The sequence below is a fragment of the Crotalus tigris genome, unplaced genomic scaffold, assembly GCF_016545835.1.
Source record: "Crotalus tigris isolate CLP2741 ecotype Arizona unplaced genomic scaffold, ASM1654583v1 scf7180000018548.2558034, whole genome shotgun sequence".
In the NCBI taxonomy this organism is placed as follows: Eukaryota; Metazoa; Chordata; class Lepidosauria; order Squamata; family Viperidae; genus Crotalus; species Crotalus tigris.
Window position 1 is genome coordinate 1,258,776 of NW_024097071.1, and position 24,540 is coordinate 1,283,315.

A 24,540-nucleotide genomic window follows, 5' to 3' on the forward strand; every position below is an offset into this window, starting at 1 on the left:
TTCACAGTTTGTGAGAGTTTAAATGCAACACTTTGCATTTGCCCCATGATCCTGGGAAAGAAACAGTTACTTTAAAGAGTTTCAGACAAATGCTACATTTGAGCCCTCATGTGTTTTTAACTACATTGTCCTATAAAATAGCCCTTGATTTAATCTTATTAGCAAAGCTCCTCTTCTGTTCCCATGAGAACCTCACAAGTAGAATCTAGTGAAAACATTTTAGAACTATTAAAAATTATATAAAAATTCCTTCCAATAAAAATAACATTTAGCTTTAAACTTCAGTAAGGTATTTACTTACAATTCTTTGGAGAAGTTCACTTATCAGTACATAGAAAATGTAGAAGATGGTCAGGCTGAGCCCCAGGGAGGGGTCAACTGCATCATCAGTCATGAGTCCCTTCGTGCCCATAAGAGATCTAAGTCCAGCCCACCTTGAATTTCTTCTACTCTTATCTCCTGCTAATTTCCCTTGGCTGTTAGTAGTTCAGATTCTTATTGAGAGGTCAAGCTTACAATAAATCTTTATACCCATTTGAACTGTCTGGATTTCCTGATTTTCCTGGCGCTAGATAGAAAACCCTCTAAGACATGCTTACGGTTTTACCATTAGTGCTAAACTTATACTTTAAAGGGTTTCCTAAGTAGAATAGATAGAAATAAAAATTGATATATATAAGATTTTGCCTAGTTTACAAATCATAAAACAATGTGAATTAAGAAAAATTAAATGAATTTAAGTTAAAATTATTTTTCTCCAGGTAACACATCTTTTTGACAATGGGGCAACTGTTTTTTTTGCTGTTTTCATGGCAGTATGGGGTAAGTGATAATTAGGAAATAATATCAGTGTAATTGTGTTTAAAATAACTAAATGGAGGATATGCTTAACTTCAGCAGACTTAGTTCAATGATATGAAATTCTTAGGGTATTTCTACGCCTCTGTTCTGTTCTTTAAAAATGAATGTTTCTATTTTCATCTGCCCTCATCTTTGCAAGCTCAATAGGAACAGTATAGGACAGCAGATATCTATCTTATTTTTTAAAAGAAATTAAAATGAAAGTGTTTCCCACAGGAAGCCTTCTTTATAATTAATTCCAAAATCTTATTTCAAAATTTTCCATACCCTTAGTCCAGTGGTTCTCAACCTGTGGGTCGGGACCCCATTTGGGATCGAACAACCATTTCACGGGGGTCGCCAAACAACGCAGTCCGCCATTTTTTTCCCCTTTTCCTTAGCTGTGCTACTCCCTTTTATTCTATTGGCTTTTGAAAGCCAATAGAATAGACTCTCTTGAATAGAGTCTAATTCTATTGGCTTTCAAAAGCCAATAGGAATTGTCCAGGCTGTCTCTGCCCTGCTGAGCCCGCCAAAAGTCCCATTCTGCAAACAGTGCTGCACCAGTTGAGTAGTCCTCGACTTACGACCGGTTGAGTAGTCCTCGACTTACGACCGGTTGGGGGTCGCGGATTAAAAAGGTTGAGAACCACTGCCTTAGTCTGTCTGTAGCTTTCTAAAACCAAAGATTTAATCACCCTTTTGCTGTTTATTCCATAAAAAAATAAGTCCTTAAATTTGTATTTAAAACTTCATTTGCTATTTGGATTGAAGGAAACTTACCTGGGTTCTCAAATTCAAACATCCCTAATAGCTGAAAAACAGTTAACAAGAAATTTCTAAAAGTGATTAGAAAAGGAAGTCTGCAAATCCAGTAAACATTCAAAGGCAGTGACCTCAGTTTAAGCAAGATGGCTTTTGCTCATCTCCCAGAGCTCTAAATCTATTGGAAACCACTGTCTTTAAGTCTTCTCTGAAAAAAAAAAATGTCAGGAGTACTTGTGGACGATCTTAAGTTCTCTTTTTGTGCAGAGCAGAATTATTTATCCTATCTAATTGTTTATAAAATTTATAAGCCATTGATCTTATCTCAAAGTAACTCTGGGCTTCTTACAGTCATAAAAAAAATAAAAACTATATAAACTAAAAACATAAATAGGCTTATATAAAATCCAGAACTTCCTGGGGAGGGTGAGAGTGGGGGGAGGGGAGGGTGGGATCTATTGTTAATCAATCAACCACCTCCACTGTGATATTCCCCCATTGAAGTTCCGAGCTAACTGGCAGAGTCAGGTCTTTAGGCTCTTTCAGAATATCAGGAGGATCAGGGCTGACTATATAGATCAATGAAGAATTGATCTACTCACTGATTCTTCATTCCACCACCATCATCAACTTTTCATGGAGCTTTTCACCATACAGATTAGAAAGATATGATCTTTTCTGATTCTATCCTAATGCAGATTGGCAGCAATGAACAAAATGCATTATCAACTGTCATTCTCCACCTAAATTGTTGCATTAAGACATGTTAGAAATATGTATCCAAAAATAGATTTAAATAAAGCACCATATATTAAGAGGAAACACGAATAACAATTTATAGGATTTTTCTCCCATACTTTTTAGGTGCAGAACAAAATTGACAGAACACAAAATAATATGTGGAAATATGTTACACCAACACTGACCAAATTTAGACTGATTTGTATTTGTGTATTCCTTATATTATATCAAATACAATAGAATTTCATGCTTTATTTTCAGGACCCTTTCAACTTGAATTTCTGCCAAAGAATTTCTAGGTAACACAATAGGATTAAATTATATGCAGTATTCCACGAATCCTTTTTTCCCATTCTTTTCAATCAAACAAAACGTTGAGAAGAAATTAGAGCCCTGGTGGCACAGTGGTTAGAATGATGTATTGCAGGCTACGGTAATTCTGCTGACTGCCACAGTTAGATTTTCACCCGCTCAAGGTTGACTCAGCCTCCCAACCTTCCAAGGTCAGTAAAATGAGAACCCAGATTGCTGGAGGCAATATGCTGACTGTAAACAGCTCAGAGAGGGCTGTAAAGCACTCTGAAGTGATATATAAGTGTAAGTGCTATTGCTATTATGTGAAAGGGTTTAGAACTGTATCTGTCTATGTATAGGTCTGTGCTGTTGGCAGAATAACTCTCTGAACAGCACCAAATTTGGTGTGAGAATAGTCACTAGCAAAAAAAGATTGACTTTGACCTAGATCTAGTCAGGCCTGCAGAGAAAAAAATGATCAGAAAAAAGGCAGACATTTTCTTCAGTGAAGATATTTCCTTTCTGAAATATGGATTATCACCACTAGCCATACCTACAGAGTAAATTGGATGAAATAGCTTCCTATGTTGTTCATTTCCTACTTTTTCCAAGAATAGGGGACACTAAAATGCTAGTGCTGAGAAACTAATAAAGCGTTCCTCTTTCTGTGATTTTTCCATTACACACTACACCAGAGACTTGCCATTTTGTATTTAGTTAAGGATTAAACATTTCCACAATGTAGTAACCATATTTATCAGGGGAATTGATATACTGTATATACATTTTCTGGTTGCAGAGGGGGAATCTTGTAAATTCTCATTCAATAATATTACTGGATATATTTTTCCTTCTGTTTTTCTGCCATAGCCACTGTTTTTTTGGAATTTTGGAAAAGAAGACGAGCAGTAATTGCTTATGACTGGGACTTAATTGACTGGGAAGAAGAGGAGGTTTGTATGGATAATATGTCACAATTTTAATTAATATTAATGTACTATTAACAGTCTCAGTTATAATATAAACAGACAATATGGAAGCTGATTGCCTGCCACATAGAACTTAGAGTTTGTTTCCCGGTATCTCTTTTAGCTGTTCTGGTCTATGTCATTTTAGCTGAGTCACTGTCATCGCAGAAGACACAAATCAGTCAACAATCTGATCAATATGAAACAGTGAACAGAAAATGATGGGTGGCTGAAAAAAAAAGGCCAAGCAATATTAAGGAATCTTATATCTATTTCTTGCAGAGAAGAAACTCATTTAATAGTTTAGTCATCAACTATTCTACAGCAAATTTGGAATAAACATTGCAGCTATGCAAAGTCCTTTCTCTTAGCTCCTTTCATGATAGCTTCAGCACTTTGCTCCATTAATTACTAATATTATTCTCAATTCTCAAAACTGAATTGATTCAATAATATATTTGCAGCAAAACACAATTTTAGTTGCAAATATTAATATAAGTGTAAATTCTCTCACTGGCAGCAATTCATATAAGGACCTAATTATATAATACGTCAGTTGTTTGGTTTTTAGATAAATGAAGGGATGTGTAAAATTAAATTATGTGTTCATTTTGAATTCTTTTAATATAATAAGATGTATAAAAGAAATACTGAACACTTCAGTCCCCACATAAGAACCGGGTCAGCACTCTGCTTGTAGCAGTAATTGCCAATATGTTAATTTGCTCAGAGGCAATACCAAACATTAGTGTTATCTTAGGCCATCTAAGGCAGGGGTGTCAAACTTGCAACATCATGTGATGTGTCACAACACATCGCCACTTTTTTGCCATTGCCGGCATTGGGGTGGGTGCAGCTTTGCTATGATGTATCCAGCCTGCTTGCCGGCAGTTTGACACCCCTGATCTAAGGTAACCTCCATTACAGAATCAAGCAAAGAAGCACCTTAGAATCAGCTCCCATTATAAGCGCAGCTTTGAGTAAAATAGGTCTCAGATGCCACTGAAAAAAGTGAGTCCAATTAATGAGTCATAGCGGCAAAAAGGAGCAGTAGGTCCAAGATGCTTATGTGTGGAGATCAAGTTGGCCAGATAGCTGAGGACAGCTCATAAAGGGTCCTTCTGTGATTTGAGGTTCTCTGTTGCTGCCTGACTACATTAATGCTTTGGCATTGCTGCAAGATACTTAGTTAAAATATCATAATTAACCTTCTATTGTTAAGTTTTGATAATGAAAGGCAACAAGAGGGAGGACATAGTAATTTTCCTGAAGTTTGAAGAATTTTCCTGTACTGTACTGTCAAAAACTAAAGGAATCATTTAACTTTGTAAAGATATCTGCTACCTCTCTCTGAAGGATTACAAAATAGTACTTTACTTATTTCTTAGCAATTCTTTTAAATATTTTTAACATCTCAGTCTACTGGCTTGACTAAATGTAATGTATTAATAAAAGCTTCATAAAATTACTAAAAGCTTGAGCTCTCTACACAATTATATATAATACTTTTTTAAAAAAGATGTATTATATTCTTTAGGAAGAAATACGCCCCCAGTTTGAAGCCAAGTACTCCAAGAAAGAGAGAATGAATCCTATATCCGGAAAACCAGAGCCTTATCAAGCGTTTGCAGATAAATGCAGTAGAATGATTGTTTCTGCATCTGGAATATTTTTTATGGTTTGAAAATTCTAATTCATTTTGTTTTTCCTGAAAACTAGATTTTTAAAATATCACCAAAATGGAGTGTATATATTTTAAAGTAGCAGTAAGCCATATTGACTTTTCTAGTTTTTTTTCCTGTTTTAAAATCATTTGTATTGTAGAGTTGTCTTATGTTCTAGGAATTTAATATTCAATACTATTATTGAAACATTTACTTGCTATCATGTTTAATAAAAATGAAATACAGGAGTGATCAATTTAATCAATGAAAATAAAACAACTCTAGCATGTTTTTTTTTAAAAGCTCTGACTAGGGCAGGGGTGTGAAACTGCCGGCCCGCAGGCTGGACGCGTCATCGCAAAACCGTGCCCACCTCATTGCCAGCAATGGCAAAAAAGTTCCAATACGTAGCACGACGTCATGTGACGTCGCGAGTTTGACATGTTTGGACTAGGGAAATCTAGCAAAGAAAAGGATTGTTATTTAATATTAGTGTAGATTAATTCATTTTATTGTGTGATATGTTTATCCTCCAAGCATACACAATATTTTTAAAAAATTAAAGACTATTCCACAATTAAAGCTAATATTGAATGCAAAATTGGACCTACTTTTTCTTAAAGAGTAGAATTATGTATTCTGTAAACTGACCATCAGCTTAACTCTAAACACTTTTATAAATAAGTGTTGGCTGGAATGAAGGCCAGGGTGGGACAAATGAAAACACATGGGTAATGACATAATCATATAACGATTATGGTTTTGTGTCAAGGTATCTGATACAAATAAAAACAGAATTCATGCCATGGCATTGTCACATTTCATGTCATCTTGGTTTCCTGCAGATACCACTGCAAGATGATTGCTTGCATAAGGTAATTGTAGTGGTTGTGGTACAGAGGTCTCCTCACTCTTAAATGTGCTTATGTGAAGTGGAAGAAAACTTATGCCCATAATAACTTTAGATTTCCAAACAATAAACTATTACTTTATAGTTTTTATTTTGACTGTTATTTATATGAGCTTAACTTTAATTATGTTATAAAAATAATTGATAGCCTTTAGCATTTGACTCATCTTTAGCATTTGATTCAAGGTTAATTAAATATTTAATTAGTTTAAAACTTATTATTTGTTGAAATGTATTTTTCAAATATTGAGAATGTGTTTCAAACAGCTGAACTTCATTTTATAGGGGTCATTTAGTATTAAAATAAATGCAACCAGCATTTATTTTATAGAACAGGGAATTGAATGTTATTATTTGGTTACTGCTGTATAAGAACTAAGTGCATTTCAAAAGTCAAGGGATTATTAAAGCAGTTATTAGCTGCTTTCATTTGGTTTTCATTTGCTTCTTATCTACAAGTGAAGCTCAGCAAATTATTATCTCCTTGCTTTTGTTTATTTCCTTTATTTTCAATAATATCTACCAAATAATTGTTTCAATATCTATAGATCCCAAAGCATTCCATAATTATTCTATGCTGAAACTACTCCAGAAATTGGATGTCCATATTTATGATAATGGTCATTGCTTCCTTCTCTCAATTCTGATCTGAGACTTGCTTTTTTTTTTTTTTTACTGTTGCAGATCAGTGTTAATTGACTTTTCTGAGAGGAACAGTTCATCATAATAAAGAGATTTTTGTAATAAAATCTCACTTCAGTAGAGCAATTAAGTAAATTTCTTTATCTGTTTTAATCAGAGCAGCAATTAAGAAACTATTAGTTTAATTGCTTTTCTGAACTTCAGCCTAACTGAATCCTTTAGAGAAAAACTAGAGAAAACTGCCAGCCCTTGGATATGATGCCAGGTTGAGCAACTTCACTGAGAAGTGAAAACTTACGGAATACAAAGTCCTCCAAGCGTGAAATTTTATCTTCTGAAAATTAAATTGCATAATTGACCCTGTTAGTCTGACACTTTGGTCCTTGAGTATTATTTCTTGTCATGACAGTAATAATAGGAAGAGATCACATTAAAATGAAGAAGGAAATCAGGGACAAATCCCCATATGTCCCATGCCTCAATTCTTTTAAGAAAATCAAAGTAATTTATAAATGACTTAATTGGATTTATTATTTGATTGTTAAGAGCTAATGTCCTGGTTGTAAGTTATACTGTATATTCTTTCTATTACTCCTTTAGATCTGTGTGGTGATCGCCGCTGTTTTTGGCATTGTTATTTATCGTGTTGTGACTGTCAGCACTTTTGCTGCCTTTAAATGGGCTTTAATCAAGAATAATTCTCAGGTTGCAACAACTGGGACTGCAGTGTGCATCAACTTTTGCATCATCATGCTGCTGAATGTTGTAAGGAAGCTTTCACACCTTGACTAATTTCAATCTGTGTTTAGGTTGTTTCTTAGTTGTACTCAGATTTCTGTAATAAGAAATAGTCTCCTCAAAAGTATAGCATAACTTGTAATATATGTTAATAAATACAAAACATAAATAATTCAAGTCTAAAATATACCTTTCTCAAAGCACTGTCTTAGTTGATTTGAAATATAGATTTGTACAACTGCAAACTAATATTGAATATCCAAACTCAGTGGGATTCAAAATGCTCTATTTAGCCCCCTAGGCATTTTTAAAAGAAAAGTCAGTAACATTTTGCCTCTAAAGCTGTCATTATCACTGCTAGAATAGAGAAACAAGGAATGAAGGTAGTAAGCACATAATGTTAATCAAATCTGATTTATATATTAGTTTAAAATTATATCCTTTTTCATTTTTTGCAGTTACATGAAAAGGTTGCTCTTTTTCTGACAAATTTAGGTAAGTAATGAAAATGAAGTAATATGTTTCATGATCATCATGCACCTTCATTTATTATAAATGGAGCTAATAGTATTCTGTATTATTTGTTTCCCTGTATGTATGCATGTGTATTTGTATGTGTGCATGTTTCCATCAAATCAACTTACTTTTCTCTATGCCAGTTTTCCCATTCATCTAGTATTCCATCCTACAGAGCAAGAATGCAAAGAAATAAGATACTTGTATAGTATACAATTTCTTGTAAGCAAAAGAGGTAACTGTATAATACAGTTTCATATGTATTAATTTTTTTTGCACAAAACCCACTACTCACATTTTTAGAATGGATTGTAACTGACCTAAACAGCATAAAATGGACTGTCGGAGCTAGTTCTAAACTTTCACAATCTATTTAAGAGCCATCAGTATGAGACGGACTTCGTAAAAAGTTGGAGTTGTTTTTGCTATGTCAAAAAGAGGTCTTTGATTCCAGATTGAAATTTCTCCTTCATTACATTAAATAATACACCTGCTGCTTTATTTCTCAGAGTTTGTTTGCAACCAAGTATGTACAGTATGTGGCATGCCTTGTCTAACTAGGTGCTTCAAGTTTTCAACTAGTATCTTTAAGATGTTTTAGTGTTGCACTATTAATATGCAATAGGAAGGAAATTTCTTCAAACTAACTTCCTTTGAAACATATTTTCCAGCATGTTAGAATGTGTTTTGTCAGACTTTGGTACAAGAGGACAAAGTGCAAAGGATGCCATGTAGGACCAGACATTTTTTCTGTAAAACAATGTTTATTTTTTTAGAACTCTGTTACCAGTCATCTGAGTAGAATGTTTAAAATCTTAGTAGTCTTTCAAATGAAGGTAAATCTACATGTCCCAGGAAAATGTTGTCAGATGCAATCAGATTTACCACCAACTTATCAGGTACTTAGGAGCCAAGGTTACAGCTCAGAAACACAAGGAAACAAAAATCAATGACTTCATACCCATCAAACCCTAATTAACAATTAAAAGCTATACACAATTGAGTTGTTGTTGTTAATTGCGAAGTCATGTCCGACCCATCGCGACCCCATGGACAACGTTCCTCCAGGTTTTCCTGTCCTCTACCATCTTCTGGAGTCCATTTAAATTCACACCTACTGCTTCAGTGACTCCATCCAGCCATCTCATTTTCTGTCGTCCCCTTCTTCTATTGCCCTCAATCTTTCCCAGCATTAGGCCCTTCTCCAGTGAGTCCTTCCTTCTCATTAGGTGGCCAAAGTATTTGAGTTTCAACTTCAGGATCTGGCCTCTAAAGAGCAGTCGGGGTTAATCTCTTCTAGGACTGACCGGTTTGAACGCCTTGCAGTCCAAGGGACTCGCAGGAGTCTTCTCCAGCACCATAGTTCAAAGGCCTCAATTCTTTGGAACTCAGCCTTTCTTATGGTCCAACTTTCACAGCCATACATTGCAATTGGGAAAACCATGGCCTGGACTATACGCACTGTTGTTGGCAGGATGATGTCTCTGCTTTTTAGTATGCTGTCTAGATTTGCCATAGCTTTCCTCCCCAGGAGCAAGCGTCTTTTAATTTCTTGGCTGCAGTCCACATCTGTGGTGATCTTGGAGCCCAGGAAGATAAAATCTGTCACTACCTCCATTTCTTCCCCATCTATTTGCCAGGAATTGAGAGGGCCGGATGCCATGATTTCGGTTTTCTTAATGTTGAGTTTCAAGCCAACTTTTGCACTCTCCTTCTTCACCTGCATCAAGAGGCTCTTTAGTTCCTCTTCACTTTTTGCCATTAGAGTGGTATCATCTGCATATCTTAGGTTGTTGATATTTCTCCCGGCAATCTTAATTCCAACTTTTGATTCATCTAGCCCTGCCTTTCTCATGATGTGCTCTGCATATAAGTTAAATAGGCAGGGCGACAGTATACAGCCTTGCTGGACTCCTTTTCCAATTTTGAACCAATCGAGTACCATATAAATAAAACATGTAGAATAGCCCAGTGCACATATTCTTGAGAGAGAAAAGTTCCCTGATGATGGGCTGCAGCACAAGCCCAGAAGCTTAAAAGAATAAACCTTGGTCCCAATGACTGACTCAGATAGGATCCTTAGTAGTTTTTATTACTGTATCTAGTTGCAGCTAATATTTGTACTTAATTCTAAAATTAAGATCATATGGCCAAGTATGATCAGTTCCTCTCATATCATATTTTTTTCTCCTTAAAATAACAGAAATTTTAAAATTGGCCTCTTTGGGTCCTAAATACAATTGAGCTTCTGAGAATACTATATGAGTCAATTGACTCACATCCCATTTCATGTCCATTGAGTAATGAACTATTGTAGGTTTGGCACTTTTAAACGCCTGGAATGATTCCAAGTCCAGATCTCTCTCTGTTCTGTTATAAGCATCTCCAGCTGGAAAACTGAAAGCAAGAAGCTTTCTCTACAGAGAGCAGGCAGAACCTGTGAGTTCCTGCTGGTGGATATTGTCTGCCTGCACTACCTATACTACTTATCCTGCAGTGTTTCTCAACCATGGCAATGTTAAGATGTATGAGTTCAATATTAAGAATTCTGGAAGTTGAAGTCCACACTTCTTAACATTGCCAAAGTTGAGAAGTAATGTCTCAGAAACTAGGATTTTCTCTAAATATGGGCTACATTATAAGCAAGATCTGTGGCTCTGGGTTTTGCCCCCCAAGGGTCATCCTGATGGTCCATCATTAGTCCTGGGGGGGGATAAATTTACCTTCCTCAGTGCAGGCACGCAACTTGGGTGTCCTCCTGGACTCACAGCTAAATTTGGAACAACATCTATCAGCTGTGGCCAGGTGGACCTTTGCCCAGGTTCGCCTGGTGCACCAGTTGCGGCCTTATTTGGACCAGGAGGCTCTACTCACAGTTACTCATGCCCTTGTCACCTCAAGACTGGATTACTGTAATGCGCTCTACATGGGGCTACCCTTGTAGAGCATTCGGAGGCTGCAGTTGGTTCAGAATGCAGCCGCGAGACTGATTGTGGGTGCACCAAGGTACACCCACGTGTCACCTATCCTCCGCGAGCTGCACTGGCTTCCTGTGGGTCTCCGGATGCAATTCAAGGTGTTGGTTATCACCTTTAAAGCCCTTCATGGCTTAGAACCAGGTTACTTACAGGACCGCATACTGCCGCATAGTTCCCAGAGTCTGGTGAGGTCCCACAGATTGGGCCTCCTTCAGGTCCCGTCAGCCAGACAATGTCGGCTGCCGGGCCCTCAGGGAAGGGCCTTTTCTGTGGTGGCTCCGACGTGGTGGAATCAACTTCCCCCCGAGATTCGAACTACTCCCACCTTGCTGGCCTTTAAGAAAGCCATTAAAACTCTCCTGTTCCGGCAGGCCTGGGGTTGATGTCCCGGGGGGGGGCGGGATACGATTGGGACATGCTGTATAAATGCATTTATTTTTATTGTTATATTTATTGTTTTAATTTTGTACGCAGCCCTGAGTCCCTAGGGATTGGGCGGTATATAAATTTTATAAATAAATAAATAAATAAATCTGTAACTACGTTTACCAAGACATTTCTAGCTTTGTAGGGTGCATGCAGTTTCTCCAACTCCAGCATTCAAATTTCAGTAAATATCTTGATTACAATTTCCATTTTTTTTAAATTACAGAGCAGCCTCGTACTGAATCTGAGTGGGAAAACAGCTTCACTTTGAAAATGTTTCTTTTTCAGTTTGTTAATCTGAACAGTTCTACCTTTTATATAGCATTTTTCCTTGGAAGGTAAGATTAATTAATTTGCCTCTTTGTAAAATTGTTGTTTGTTTTGAATTAATACTAAGTATGCCTTAAGTAGTAGAATACAACATGTTCCTCAAAGTTCCCAAATATAGATTAACTGCGATCACTAAAGGAACTTTTAGTGAGTCACATTGTCTAATACATTCTGTATCTTTATCTATAATACCACATACATACAAACATGCTGTTCCTTTGTGGGTAAGCAGTGCTACTGCAACTGCAGAAAAGCAGTAAGAAAGAGTAATGAAAGGTAGAACATAGGGGAAATATTCCCACCCCCATTCACTATATCTCTCGATAAATTCTATCTTTCTTTCACTATGTCCATATATTAACTCAAATATTGCCTTCTATGTCCATATATTAACTCATATATTGCCTTATTTAAATTGCACAGCTTAGTTCCATCCAAAACCACTTTGTCTATCTTCCTCTTGCTATCAATCCATTCAGTCTTCTTCGTGTGATTTAATAATTCATTCTCTATATAGAACCAAGCCCTTTCAACATCTTTTGTACTGTATCCATAAAAATGTTAAACTAGTAAAAAAATATTATCTTAATCTCTGTTCAATATTCAATCATTAAGCATTTCAATTATTCCCACGCATGCTTTACTTCCATCACATCTGCCTAGAGTTGTTCAACAGTGAGATGAGCAGCATATAAATTTAATAAATAAATCACATACCATTTTTGTATTTCACAATATCACCCATTTTTCAGTATTCAGTCCACATTCATAAAGCATCTATTCATTCTTGATACTATCTGTTCTAAATTTACCACATATTTCTTGATTAAATCTTTCCCACTGCATTGATCCTCCTTTCAAATTTCTCCTCATACATTCAATACACCAGCTTTCTTACAATGGAGTAGATGAAAGTATATTATAAGCAGCCATTTTTACTTCTTTTAATAAATTACATTCCCTGCATACATGTTATGTATTGCCAGCATTTATAAAACTTAAATCTCTCCATCCATTTTTCCATCTTTAATAAATACCAGCAACCTATAACCCCTCGGGCCATCATTTCAGAGATATTTCCTTACCAGATTCCTCAGTGCCTTCAACAAGGGGAGAGTTTCTGATGCACTGCCTTCAATGGAAAAGTTGGGATACATTCATTTCATACTGATAATAGTCCACGTTGAGCTGTATAGCATAGTCAAGCATCAGCACAGGGATTTTTTTAATGACATTTTCTAATGTCATAACTCTTTTAAAGTAATTTTATGTCATAATGCATTTTATAAAATTTACCAGATTTTAATTCCACATGAATCATGGATCCCAGATTTTGAACTCATTCTGTAAGTTAGTCCATTTGAGGTTTATACTTGTCTATACTCTATAGCACATTCCCACAGCGCCCACCTCCCTGTAGTCTGTACCACACCTGCCTGCCTCCCCACTCATGTACGCTCTGTAGTGCCTGCCTCTCATAACCTCTCACACTCTGTAGTGCTCTCCCAAAGTGGTCTCCCACTTGACCTTAGCTCTCATCTGCTATCCTGCTTGCCTGAATTCCAATTTTACCACATGATAGTCACATGAAGTCTATGCTTAATGACCCTTGTGGTTCTTGAGTTATGGCAGCAACTGGGATTGGAGGGATTGTGATTGCTAAGCAATGTGGTCATGTGATATTGCGGTTTTCAATTGCATCATTTAATGATGGAAATTCCAATCCCAATTGCCATCATAACCCAAGAACTACCTGTATTTGGAACAATACGTCACAAGCATAACTAAAGCCCAGTTTTATTCCAAGTGTGCTGAGGCTATTTTATGCAAGATAAGATCTCTAATTTAAATGCTATATTGTAATGCAGTGTATTGACAGTCCATCAGAATATTACACAACGTGGATGAAAAGAGGTATATAGATGTCCTAGTGGACCACTGCTTAAGTATGAGTTGGCAGTGTACTGCAACTGTGAAGAGCTTTTTGTCTTTTAATACACTAACGCATCAAATAATCATTTGGAAGGTTCCACTTTTTTAATAAAATGTTTTGAGGATGTTTACAAACACCTGAAAACTATTAAATGTATCATTTGTTTGAAATATTAGCATGTACTTTATCATGAATATTCCGATATGGCTAAGCTGAAATGATTATCTATGAGTCAAAACCAAGAACAAAATTATTATTTTTAGCCCACATCTTATTTTTATAGATAGGAAAAGTAATCTTTATGTTACATCTAGATTCTTATATAAACCTCAAAAATATTTTTAAAAAACAATTGGTACATTGTACATTAATGCAAATTTAATGCCCTTTTCCATGGCAAAATACAATTGTGCCTCTTGTCTTTGATATTTTCCTCTTACATTCCTATTGTTTTGATAAAAAACGTACCTGCAAAGAGATGATGACCTCTCCTATATTGAAGGTTTACAGGTCACCCTGGTGCCTACCTCAGACTGATAAACAGATGGAGACTAGAAGAAGTAAGTGCTTTATGTTAATATTGAAGCATATTGTACAAAGTTTCAACATATACATTTTTAAGGTTGAAATACGTTGTGTAGAAGGATCTGGAAGGATCTCATAATTTATAATATCTAAAATATATCCAATGCACTAAAAATAATGTATGAAGTAATTAACAGTGCAATTTATTGGAAACAATTGTTATTGAGTTAATGTGGCCTACTCCAATATAAATGCATATGGAATTGCAAAAAGATGCACTGCATTTTAAATCCAATTACACAGTTGTTCAGAAAATAGTCCAGTTTAACTTATAGGTATTATGCAGTTAGACTATTAGAGGAAGATCTGCACCATTATAGTTTGCTATAATTTGTTTTTTTTTAATATGTTGTTCTTCATTTTTTATTTTGTACATCATATAGAGCCTCTGGAATGAGGTGGTTTTATCAGGCAGGCAGGCAAACAGACCAGTAGGTAGGTGAATAGTAAGCAAGATGTCCAAATATGCTTACATTTTAAATCTAAAGTTAAATTCAGAAAACTAAAGTTTTGCTATTAACTAACATGGGAAAATCACAAACAACTATAATGCTTTTAATTGTCCTGAGTCTTGGAGTTAAGTTTCTTTAGCTGTGTTGATGTGTGTGTGTGTGTGTGTGCGCGTGTACACGCATGCATATGCATGCATGCATTGGGATACATGTTTCAGAATTATTATTGCATTATTGCATAGTAAAGTTATAATTCAATATAGAGATGGCTGCCTTAAGATAATTGCTATGTAATTTCTACTAAAACTATGATAATTGTACATACTATATGGTATAGAAACATACTAGATTGTTTTTACACGAGGAACAACATCCTTCATCAACACTGAGAATATGCACAGAGTTTTTGTTCAAATATTTAATTTGTGACTCTATATTCTTTTATCTTGAACTGTTTTTGCATAGACATCTCCAACTCCTTCCAAGTTTTTTTCTATAGCAGCTGACAAGGCAAAAACTTTACTATATCCATTTGACTGATTCAAGCTTTGTCTAGCTTTGTGTTGTCCATGCTAGTAGGCAGATGTCAGTAAAGCTTAGTTTTGAACACTCCCAGATTGACCAGTCTGTAGACCTCATTGCCCATTCTGCAGAAATCATTTTCCTAGCAAGTGAAAATGTGTGCCTGCACAGCTAATCGTTAATAAGTCTGGGAAGGTTTTCAAACTTTACAGCCGATCAGTCATACAGATTAAAAACTGATTTCCTTGATTCCCAATTTCAATCCTTGTAGCTTCTATTTATTAATGCCAATGCAAGACATTATCTAAAACTGGTATTCCCAGGGTCCAAAGCTCATATACTAGCCTCTCTGGCTCAAAAAAAACCCCCTCTATGAATTATGAATCTCCCAATCTAGCACATGCACTTATTCACAAATTTAAATAGCAATATGTAAAATTTTCCTCCATAAATACCTTGGCGCAGTTTTAAACAGCAAGGTACAAGCAAAGAACATATTTAAGTACCCTTTTCTTAGTTTACTGAAAGTATTTGAAAGATGTGTGTAATAAGGATATAGTAAGAATACATACAAGGCTGAGTTCTGTGAAATGTGTATTGCCGGCTTCCTCAATATGAATTCTGGGATTTCCTTCCAATAATTCCCAGTCAGCATGGCTTAAACTTCCCTTTGTTCCTTTGCTGCCTGCTTCTTCTGCAGTGCCACCCTAGTGGATGCCTTATTGATCTCTGTATGCAGATGGGTATTATAATGGTGCTAAAGCAGACTTGGAACAACTTCATGGAATTAGGCTACCCGTAAGTATGTCCTTTTTTGAAATATACATATTAATGCTTGTTTATTGTAACATGTATAGAATACAGAAGCTGTGCTGACACATACTCCTGGGCAATGTAACCTGTTCATTCTGCTTTTGGAGATAACATTCTATTTATTCTGAAGAATGTCAGATCCTTTATATCAGCTGTCCCCAACCTTTGCGGCTTGGTGGCGTGCACATGTACATGCAGCTTCACTCACACATGTGCACCAGCCCGCCACTCACATGAGTCAAGCAGCACATGCACCAGCCCGCTACTCACACAGCCCGGTTGCAAATAGGGCAAAGCCTGGTAATTGACCATGGCCGGGGTTTGGAGACCCCTGCTTTATATAAATTGGAATAGTAATAATGAAAGGTTTCTGTATTTCTAAATTAATTGTTATAACTGTGTCATCCCCCTGGAGTTTCAAAATCATCTTCTCTTTTTCATTCCTTAATACTGGTATATACGCCAAACGCCTTCTTGGTTTATTTGCATGTTCAAGATTCTTTTGTTTAAGAGTGTTCAATTTATTATCTAAACACATAGATAATAAGTTTGGTTTAGAATGTTTATCTTTGTAGGTGATTTCCTTAATTCTTCTTTACTTTTAATTTCCTGTAAGATTTCCCAGATTTTTCCTGGACTTTCTTTTTCAGTTTGCTTGCATTCCATACTCTTTTTATGTCTGTATCTTTGTTTAGGTTTTTGTCAGACAATTCTGTTAACTTCTCTTTGACAACTTTACTATCCAATCTTTCTGTAATAAAGTTTCATTAAGTGTCCATCTAAAGTTTGCTGATTTCTTTGTTAAAGTCAATTCAACTGGATTGTGATCAAGGAAAGACTTTGAGGCCAGAGTAACTAATTTTTTTGAAATTCTTATCATATCTATTTTGAAAATGATTGGTGAAAATAGGTATATTCTCTAGAATTACATTTTTTTTTATTTCTAGATATTGACTAATGTTAAATTTTCTGCAAGAAGGACTTTGGCAATTTTCCTTGGATAGTTTTGATAATTTTTTCAGATGTTTTGTCCAATTGTGGAAACACCATAGCATTCCAGTTGCCTATCAGACACCAACTTTGGTACAGTAGAGTTAACATTAGGTCCATCATATGTTTTAGAAAGTATTTCTGTTGATTGGTGCATAAATTCCCAGCACACAGGTTTTTTGGCCATCTAGTTCCGTTTCTGCTGTTACATATCTACCATCCTGATCAGCTGTTATTAATTGTGGTTTTAATTGGGTTGATATATAGAGCTAAATTCATCTAAATTTTTGTAAAATAAATATTTTACATCTTTATTTCTAATACGTGTTTCCTAAAGGCAAATTATATCCTTTTTTTTTAGATAGTGAAATACTTTTTTTCCTTTGGGGGTGGAGTTGGCTCCATTTATATTCCAGATTAAGCATTTTATTACATAGTTGATGAACTTTTTTGAAAAGTCCATGTCCATAGCCCTCAGCTCCTCATTTTTTCTTATTTCTTGCTGGTTATATACTTGTCTCTTAATTTGTTTGGGTCTTTTCATCTTAATGCCTTTCTGGATCTCTTGTAATTCATTTTTGTATTTCTCTATAAATTATCTGGCCTTTTACACAGTATTTAGACTAAATCTCTTTCATTAAAAGGTAAAATCTATGTCTTCTAACTTTTCCCAACAATATAAGTAGTTTTAATATTTCAGTCAGGATAGAGTAGTCCTTTCGTTTATATAGATTCTGATAGGAATTTCTTTCAAAATAAGTACCTCTACATTGTTGAGCTTCAATTTGGATTTGAATTGACATTGGAGGATTTGTTCTCTTGTTACTTTCTTTTTAAAAAATGCACCAACTCAACTCTTGGAGCCTTTCTTATTATTGTGTAACAAGAGTTAATTGTATATATTTTGTCACATATGGAAAATTTGGTATTAGCTCTAAGTCTTAAATTTTGATGAAGTTCCAACAGTGACGAGTTATAGAGCTCTCTCAAATTCTGTGCCCACAACGTGGATATGTTCTTATTCCATCCAGAGGAATTTTCAGCATCCGACTTGCTGAGAAGGGATTCAGCTTCAGACATTCACTGCTAGGTCCACCATATTGGAACATTTTTGGCAATCAGATTAGTACAGTGATTATTCCAATTTTTATTTTATACTTTAAGATGCTTATTTTAATTATGTTTCTGTTATGTGGCTATTTTTATTGGTATTGTGTGAAAATGAGTACCTCTATAAAAAAACAAATATATGGCAAAACTGTAAATGTTGAAATTTAAGTGATCTGAAAAATATGTAAAAATAATATTCATATATGCAGGATAATTCAGAACTGGTGGACCAGACGAAAACTGCGGCAAGAGTATGGTTCACAGCAAAAAACAACTTTACCACAATGGGAAAAAGACTATAACTTGCTGCCTTTAAATTCCTATGGACTCTTTGATGAATACCTCGAAATGAGTATGAACAGTTCTTTCTTTGTTGCTTGATTCTGGTGGTCCAATATAATAATAATGTGTTTTTTAAAAAATAAAATCTTCCAAGATAGTGTTGCATCCATTCTTGTAAGGTTATAAAATTATTTTCAGAGAAGTAGCCATTTTGCAGCAAAAACATCTCGTGGCACTGTGATATAAATTTTGAGGCATCATAGATCTATAAGCGTAAATGAAATTAGATTAACCAGGCGTGTTGACTCTAATAATAGATACTATACTTTCTAGCGTTTCAAACTAGCAGAGACAAAGAGGAGGTACTGAAAGGAGAAACTTGTTTGATCTAGAAGCTTAAATTCTTTTAATTCTTTTAGAGAAGATAAAGCATTGTATATTTTGATTTGTATCTTGCTATTTTAAGCAGCAATGTGGTCTGCAAATCTGTACTGTTTATCTTTGGATACACTGTATAGATGATTCCAATCTGTACAGGAAGAAATCTACTCTTATGAATCTGCCATTGTTAGTATTTAATGTTGTGGGTTGCTAAAGGAATGTTTATTTCTTATAGAAATCATAAGCTTTGTATTCATGCTTTATTCTACCTTTAGTTTTTAATTATTGTACACTTGGTCATGTACAATATATATAAAATATACTTAAATATTGGTTAAATATGACATTCCTTCTCACATTTTCTTTCTCAGTCCTTCAGTTTGGATTCATAACCATATTTGTAGCAGCTTTTCCACTTGCTCCATTTCTGGCTTTACTGAACAATATCATTGAAATACGCCTGGATGCCTATAAATTTGTCACTCAGTGGAGACGGCCATTAGCTTCCAGAGCAAAAGACATTGGTAAACAGATTTTTTAATGGGTGTATATTGGTGTGATAGCAAATTGAAGTTGAAAATTGTAATCGAAGATCTAGTTACTGAGAAAAGTTTAATATAGGACTACTAGGGTAATAGTTTCAGACAATTAAAACATAAATCTTTTCATAATAACTCTGTGGCATTAAAAAAGCCCAGGCATAGATGCTCACAGGATACAGCCTATCAGGTAGCTAATACCACAAGGTATTTCATACTTGGGAGAGACCATTTTTAATAAGCTTGCTATCTTGGGCCTTGCCTTTTCCAATTCTCCCATACTTGTAGCGCTGAATTGTAGCTATGTGAAAAATGTTTGAGGTAAAAAACAAGGGTAATTTCCAGTTATTTCTATTTAAACCAAAACAAGTATTTAGTCCATGTCTGGAATAGATAGTGTGTACCAGGCAACAACTTAGGGGGGGAGCCAGATGGAGATATAGTAGTGGAGGTGGCCAAAGAAAGGTATTGGAAACATAAGGAGATTGATTGTTAATTCCCTTCATGCCACATTCAACTAATTTGCCTATCTCTGAACTTTTTGAAGACTCCTCTCCCTGCTTCCCTTTAGTTTCTATCAATGTCCTTTACTTCAAACCTTGTTATATGGGAAGACATTGTGAAGATCAGCAAGTGGGCCAATGCACAGCCCATGAGGACAAAGAAAAAAACTTGGTTCAGATTTTATTTTGGCTGAAACTCAAAACAATGTTGAATTTCAGTTCTGTTGAGCTATACTGTATCACTTCCAGAATATCCAACAGAACTTCCGAGTCAATGTGTACATGTCCATTTCACAAAACACATTTTTGTTACAAGTTTCTCCTTAAATAGTAGAATTGTGCTACTATCTTTATAGATCATAAATACAGTCCAATGATGGAACATCATGATACACCAAAGTGGATCCTGTAAATCAGATTTCCTTTGGTGCTTTCCAGATTTGTTGAATTATAAATGTCAGACTCAGAGTGGCAGGTTTTTCATTTTAATACATTTGCAGGCACCATAGGAGAATAGCCAACTTAGTTTATGGTAGCAAAACATCAAGAGAAATCTGAGGACCCTTTTCCCAATTTACACATTTCAAAAACTTAATAAAATTTATCAATTGGAAAAAGTAGTACCACACTCTGATTTTTTAATTCATTTGGAAAAATATCTAATGGGGAAATCTTTGATATTGACTTCTCCTGGAGCAAATGGCATTTTATGGGCATAGGTCTGGTAGACCTATCTAGAACTGGACCATAAACAATGTTGATTAGTGTGTAAATGCTACAATTTCAGAAGTTGAAACTGACATGGCTATTCTTTTCTTTTGTTAGGAATCTGGTATGGAATTCTTGAAGGCATTGGAATTCTTTCTGTCATCACAAATGCATTTGTTATTGCTGTGACTTCAGATTTCATCCCACGGCTTGTTTATGCTTACAAATATGGACCATGTGCAGGTCAAGGAGAGGCTGGACAAAAGTAATTTTTTTTAGAAATATGCCACAAAATAATCCAAATGCCTATTGCAGTTTCAGTTTTAGAATCTCATAGCAACATATCTAAGACTTCATTCAGTTTTTCATAGGTAGGACTATGAACTTTTTAATGAGATATTTACAGAGAAATATCATTGGTTAGGCTTCTTCTTTGCATCCAAATTATTCTGCTTTGACTCTACTGCAAAAATATAAAATAATTTTGAAGGAGATTAAATCTCCAATACAGCCAGCTTTTATTAGCTATTTATGAGAAAGTAATGAAGGCATGCCACAAAACAACTTTTTAGAAAGAACAAGTATTCTGATGCTAATAATTGAAAAAATAACTTTGGTTTAAGATTACTGAACATGTGATTGTCATATTAAAGTTAACTGTACTTTTTAAAATCACAAATAACACCACTACATAAAATAATATATTACTCTGTGATACCAATAAGATCTATTATTTCTATTTTGATATTTCTTTGCTATCAAATAAACCTAATATATAGACTTTTTGAAAGGCCATAGATGGCATAATCTATGTCTGAATCAGAATAAGCTAGGCAGTATTTGTTTCATTAACCATTTAGATGTGTTATATTTTGCATTCCTGCTATACAAAAAGCTATTTTGGAAATTGGAATTTTCTTATGAGTGGATATATTTGGATTTTATTGCAGCTTTGTCACAGAAGGCTAAAAGACGAACTTACAGTTTTGGATATACATTTCTGCTCATTCATTAATGAGTCAAGGAACTTAACTTGGTACTTAATTACATACAGGAGGGAAAGCCAATATTCTCTTGCTATAATTCCTATAAAATTATTTCCTGTAAAGCTGAGTGTGAAGAGCTGAGTTATTGATTATTTCTAGCAATATATAGCAGCATTGCTTTTTCTGAGGAAAAACATTTTGAAACTGCATTATATGAAGTTTTTCACCTTAAGCTGCTGGTAATGAGAACAGCAGTGAGAACTGAAAGAAGCATAGCAGATTAAACAACATATTTCATAAGAAAGTCAATAAAGTTATTTGTTTATTTAATCCATCACAATGACCAGTAGAAACCATTCCAGTTGTAGCTGTCAGCCGATCCCTGGCAGAAGATTGCCATGTCCAGAGGCTTTTTCAAAGCTGCTCCTCTTTTTACGATGGGCTCTTCAGAGTTTGAGTTGTTTGTATCATCCCATTTCAGTGAAAAAAAGGGCTTTACTGGGGTGGAATGGCAATATTTTTTAAAAATATCTTGGAACCAATGAAGTCTGATGTAGCTAATGATGTGATCATATGCTATATCTGAGGGCAAATGAATGTATTTCTAAGACAAGGCAATTCTACAATATTGTCATTTGCCTTTAATGACATTTCATTGTTATATGTTATTTTTTTCCTAGGATTAGTAAACTGATTTGAAGTTTTAAAAATTCATACCTGTGTCGAGCCAATTGAAGTTGAAAATACAAAAAAAAAATCAGCATGAGAGAAGTATATATTTAGCATATTCACAAATAAATATTTAACTCATTACAATATTTTAAAAATAAAAAGTATTATTTAGGAAGAATATAGTTACATAAAAGTGGTTGGATCCATATTGCATTTGGTGCATCCTATTCACTTCATCCCATTCATTTCAACTGAAATCAATATCATCTAAATTAGCCTTGATTAAGATTCCATTGAGTCCAGTGTATATTCTGTAATTTTAATTTTGTTAAGTTTGTTCTTCATTCCAACTGTGAAAAAACTATTTTTTCCTTATAGCCCTTTAGCTCACTTAATATTAAAAATAAAATAACTTAAAACTGAGCAGTGACATTACTCCATTACTAACTAGTATTCCATGTCCAGTTCTTCATTGACTGGGATTTCTTTTTAAATAATTTTATATAACACGTGATTGCAGAAAAAATATTTAAATTGAGAATCAGTATTTTCTTCTTGAAGTTATGAAACAAAAAAAACCCCTAAGCCCTTAGAAAACTGAACAATTTTGTGGATTTTTTTTGGATAATAAAAATCTCAGTGTATATTTATCTCAACATGCAAATAACCTGACTATTGCTTTAGAAGAGATGTTTACTCTTATTTCCCCAAATGTAAATAATGAGACGGTTAGCATATAGTTTCTGTATTATTTTCATGAATCCAGAATTAGGACCAACAGCTCTTCCTAGGATGTTCATTGTTTAGCAAATTATCTGAGTAATATGGACCTGAGTTTTTGTGAGTATTTATTATAGAATCTGGTGTAAGAAGGCTGTGTTCTGAGTAAAATCATTCTTCCTTTCTAGATGTATGGTTGGCTATGTTAATGCAAGTTTATCACTATTTCTGGTGTCCGATTTTGAACATCGTTCAGAACTATTATCAAATGGAAGTGAGCTTTCTGGTGTATCTTTAAAATATTGCAGGTAAAGAAATATGTGTGAAAATGCTATTATGTTTATCAGACATTTTTACTGCTTCACCACTATTATTTTTATTTAAAACAGTGTATATTTTCAAAAAAAATTAACAATGACCTACAGCAATAGTAGCTACAAAAAGCCATTTTCAGAAATAGAAAACTTCAAATGCTTGTCTTAAAAAAAAGCTTTTTATGCCATGTGAAATCAAATCCCGAGTTATTCTTAGGTCTGTGTCACAACTTCTATCAGTAACATGGGGTGGTAAAATACTAATTTATCCAATGCAGTACATATGAATCAAATTACTAAAATGCTGAATGGATACTATTTTATTATAAAAAAAGCTAGAACATTATCCACTGACATCCACAGGGAGGGACAAACAGGCAAGATGGTGATCATGGTATGATTGAAGCCCTTGTTGTTGTTGTTAATTGCGAAGTCGTGTCCGACCCATCGCGACCCCATGGACAACATTCCTCCAGGTCTTCCTGTCCTCTACCATCTTCTGGAGTCCATTTAAATTCACACCTACTGCTTCCCTACCACTTTGTATATGATTCAGTGTCATGCATATGGGTCTTTATCATGCTATAACCACCATCTAGCCTGTTCTGACATCCTCCCATAGACACGAGAGGCATTAGTAGCTATGTAGACCATTAGTATATGCATTTAAGATGTGAATTGTCCTCAGATTATGACCATTCAGTGACTATTCAAAATTCTGACAGGTCCTCAGAATTCCGGCTGTTGCAGTTTCCTGCTGATCACATAAGTACAATTTCCAACCTTCCCTGCTGGCTTCCCACAAGCAAAGATAATGGAGAAGTCAGCAGGAAGTCAGAATGTCCACCTTACTAAGAAGATCAGACAAGAAACATAAATTTCTAGCTTATGTTTTATTGTAAAGCTATATTAACAGAATCCTACAAGTGTGAAAGTACAATTCTCCCTCCATCATCTTAAGGAAGGTCCTTCCTGGGCCTCTTTCTCTTCCCACTATGCAGCTGTGGGCTATGCTGTCTCTTATCTGACTGTTCTCTAGGTAGGATCATTTCGCCCATTCTCCCAAAGACATTCTACCATACTATTACACTCAATCAGAGAAATCCCCTAGTTAGCAATCCATGGGTTCTTCATTTAATAATGACAGCTGGGACTGTCAGAATTGCCATCACTAAATGGCATGATCATGTGATATTACACTTTACAACCACATTGCTT

General features: G+C 35.0%; 1 protein-coding gene across 11 annotated transcripts in view; it reads left to right on the forward strand.

Moving 5' to 3' along the window:
- Nucleotides 1–24,540, forward strand: part of ANO4 (anoctamin 4) — a 96,707-nt gene that overhangs the window by 68,152 nt on the left and 4,015 nt on the right. For 9 of the 11 annotated variants that reach the window (XM_039354083.1, XM_039354085.1, XM_039354081.1 and 6 more), the window contains 13 exons: nt 762–822; nt 3,511–3,593; nt 5,146–5,286; nt 6,118–6,147; nt 7,425–7,589; nt 8,021–8,057; nt 11,709–11,820; nt 14,248–14,305; nt 16,005–16,102; nt 18,427–18,569; nt 19,252–19,404; nt 20,748–20,895; nt 23,197–23,316. In XM_039354083.1, coding sequence (XP_039210017.1) covers nt 762–822; nt 3,511–3,593; nt 5,146–5,286; nt 6,118–6,147; nt 7,425–7,589; nt 8,021–8,057; nt 11,709–11,820; nt 14,248–14,305; nt 16,005–16,102; nt 18,427–18,569; nt 19,252–19,404; nt 20,748–20,895; nt 23,197–23,316 — 1,349 coding nt within the window. The other 2 variants (XM_039354087.1, XM_039354084.1) reach the window with 2 other exon arrangements.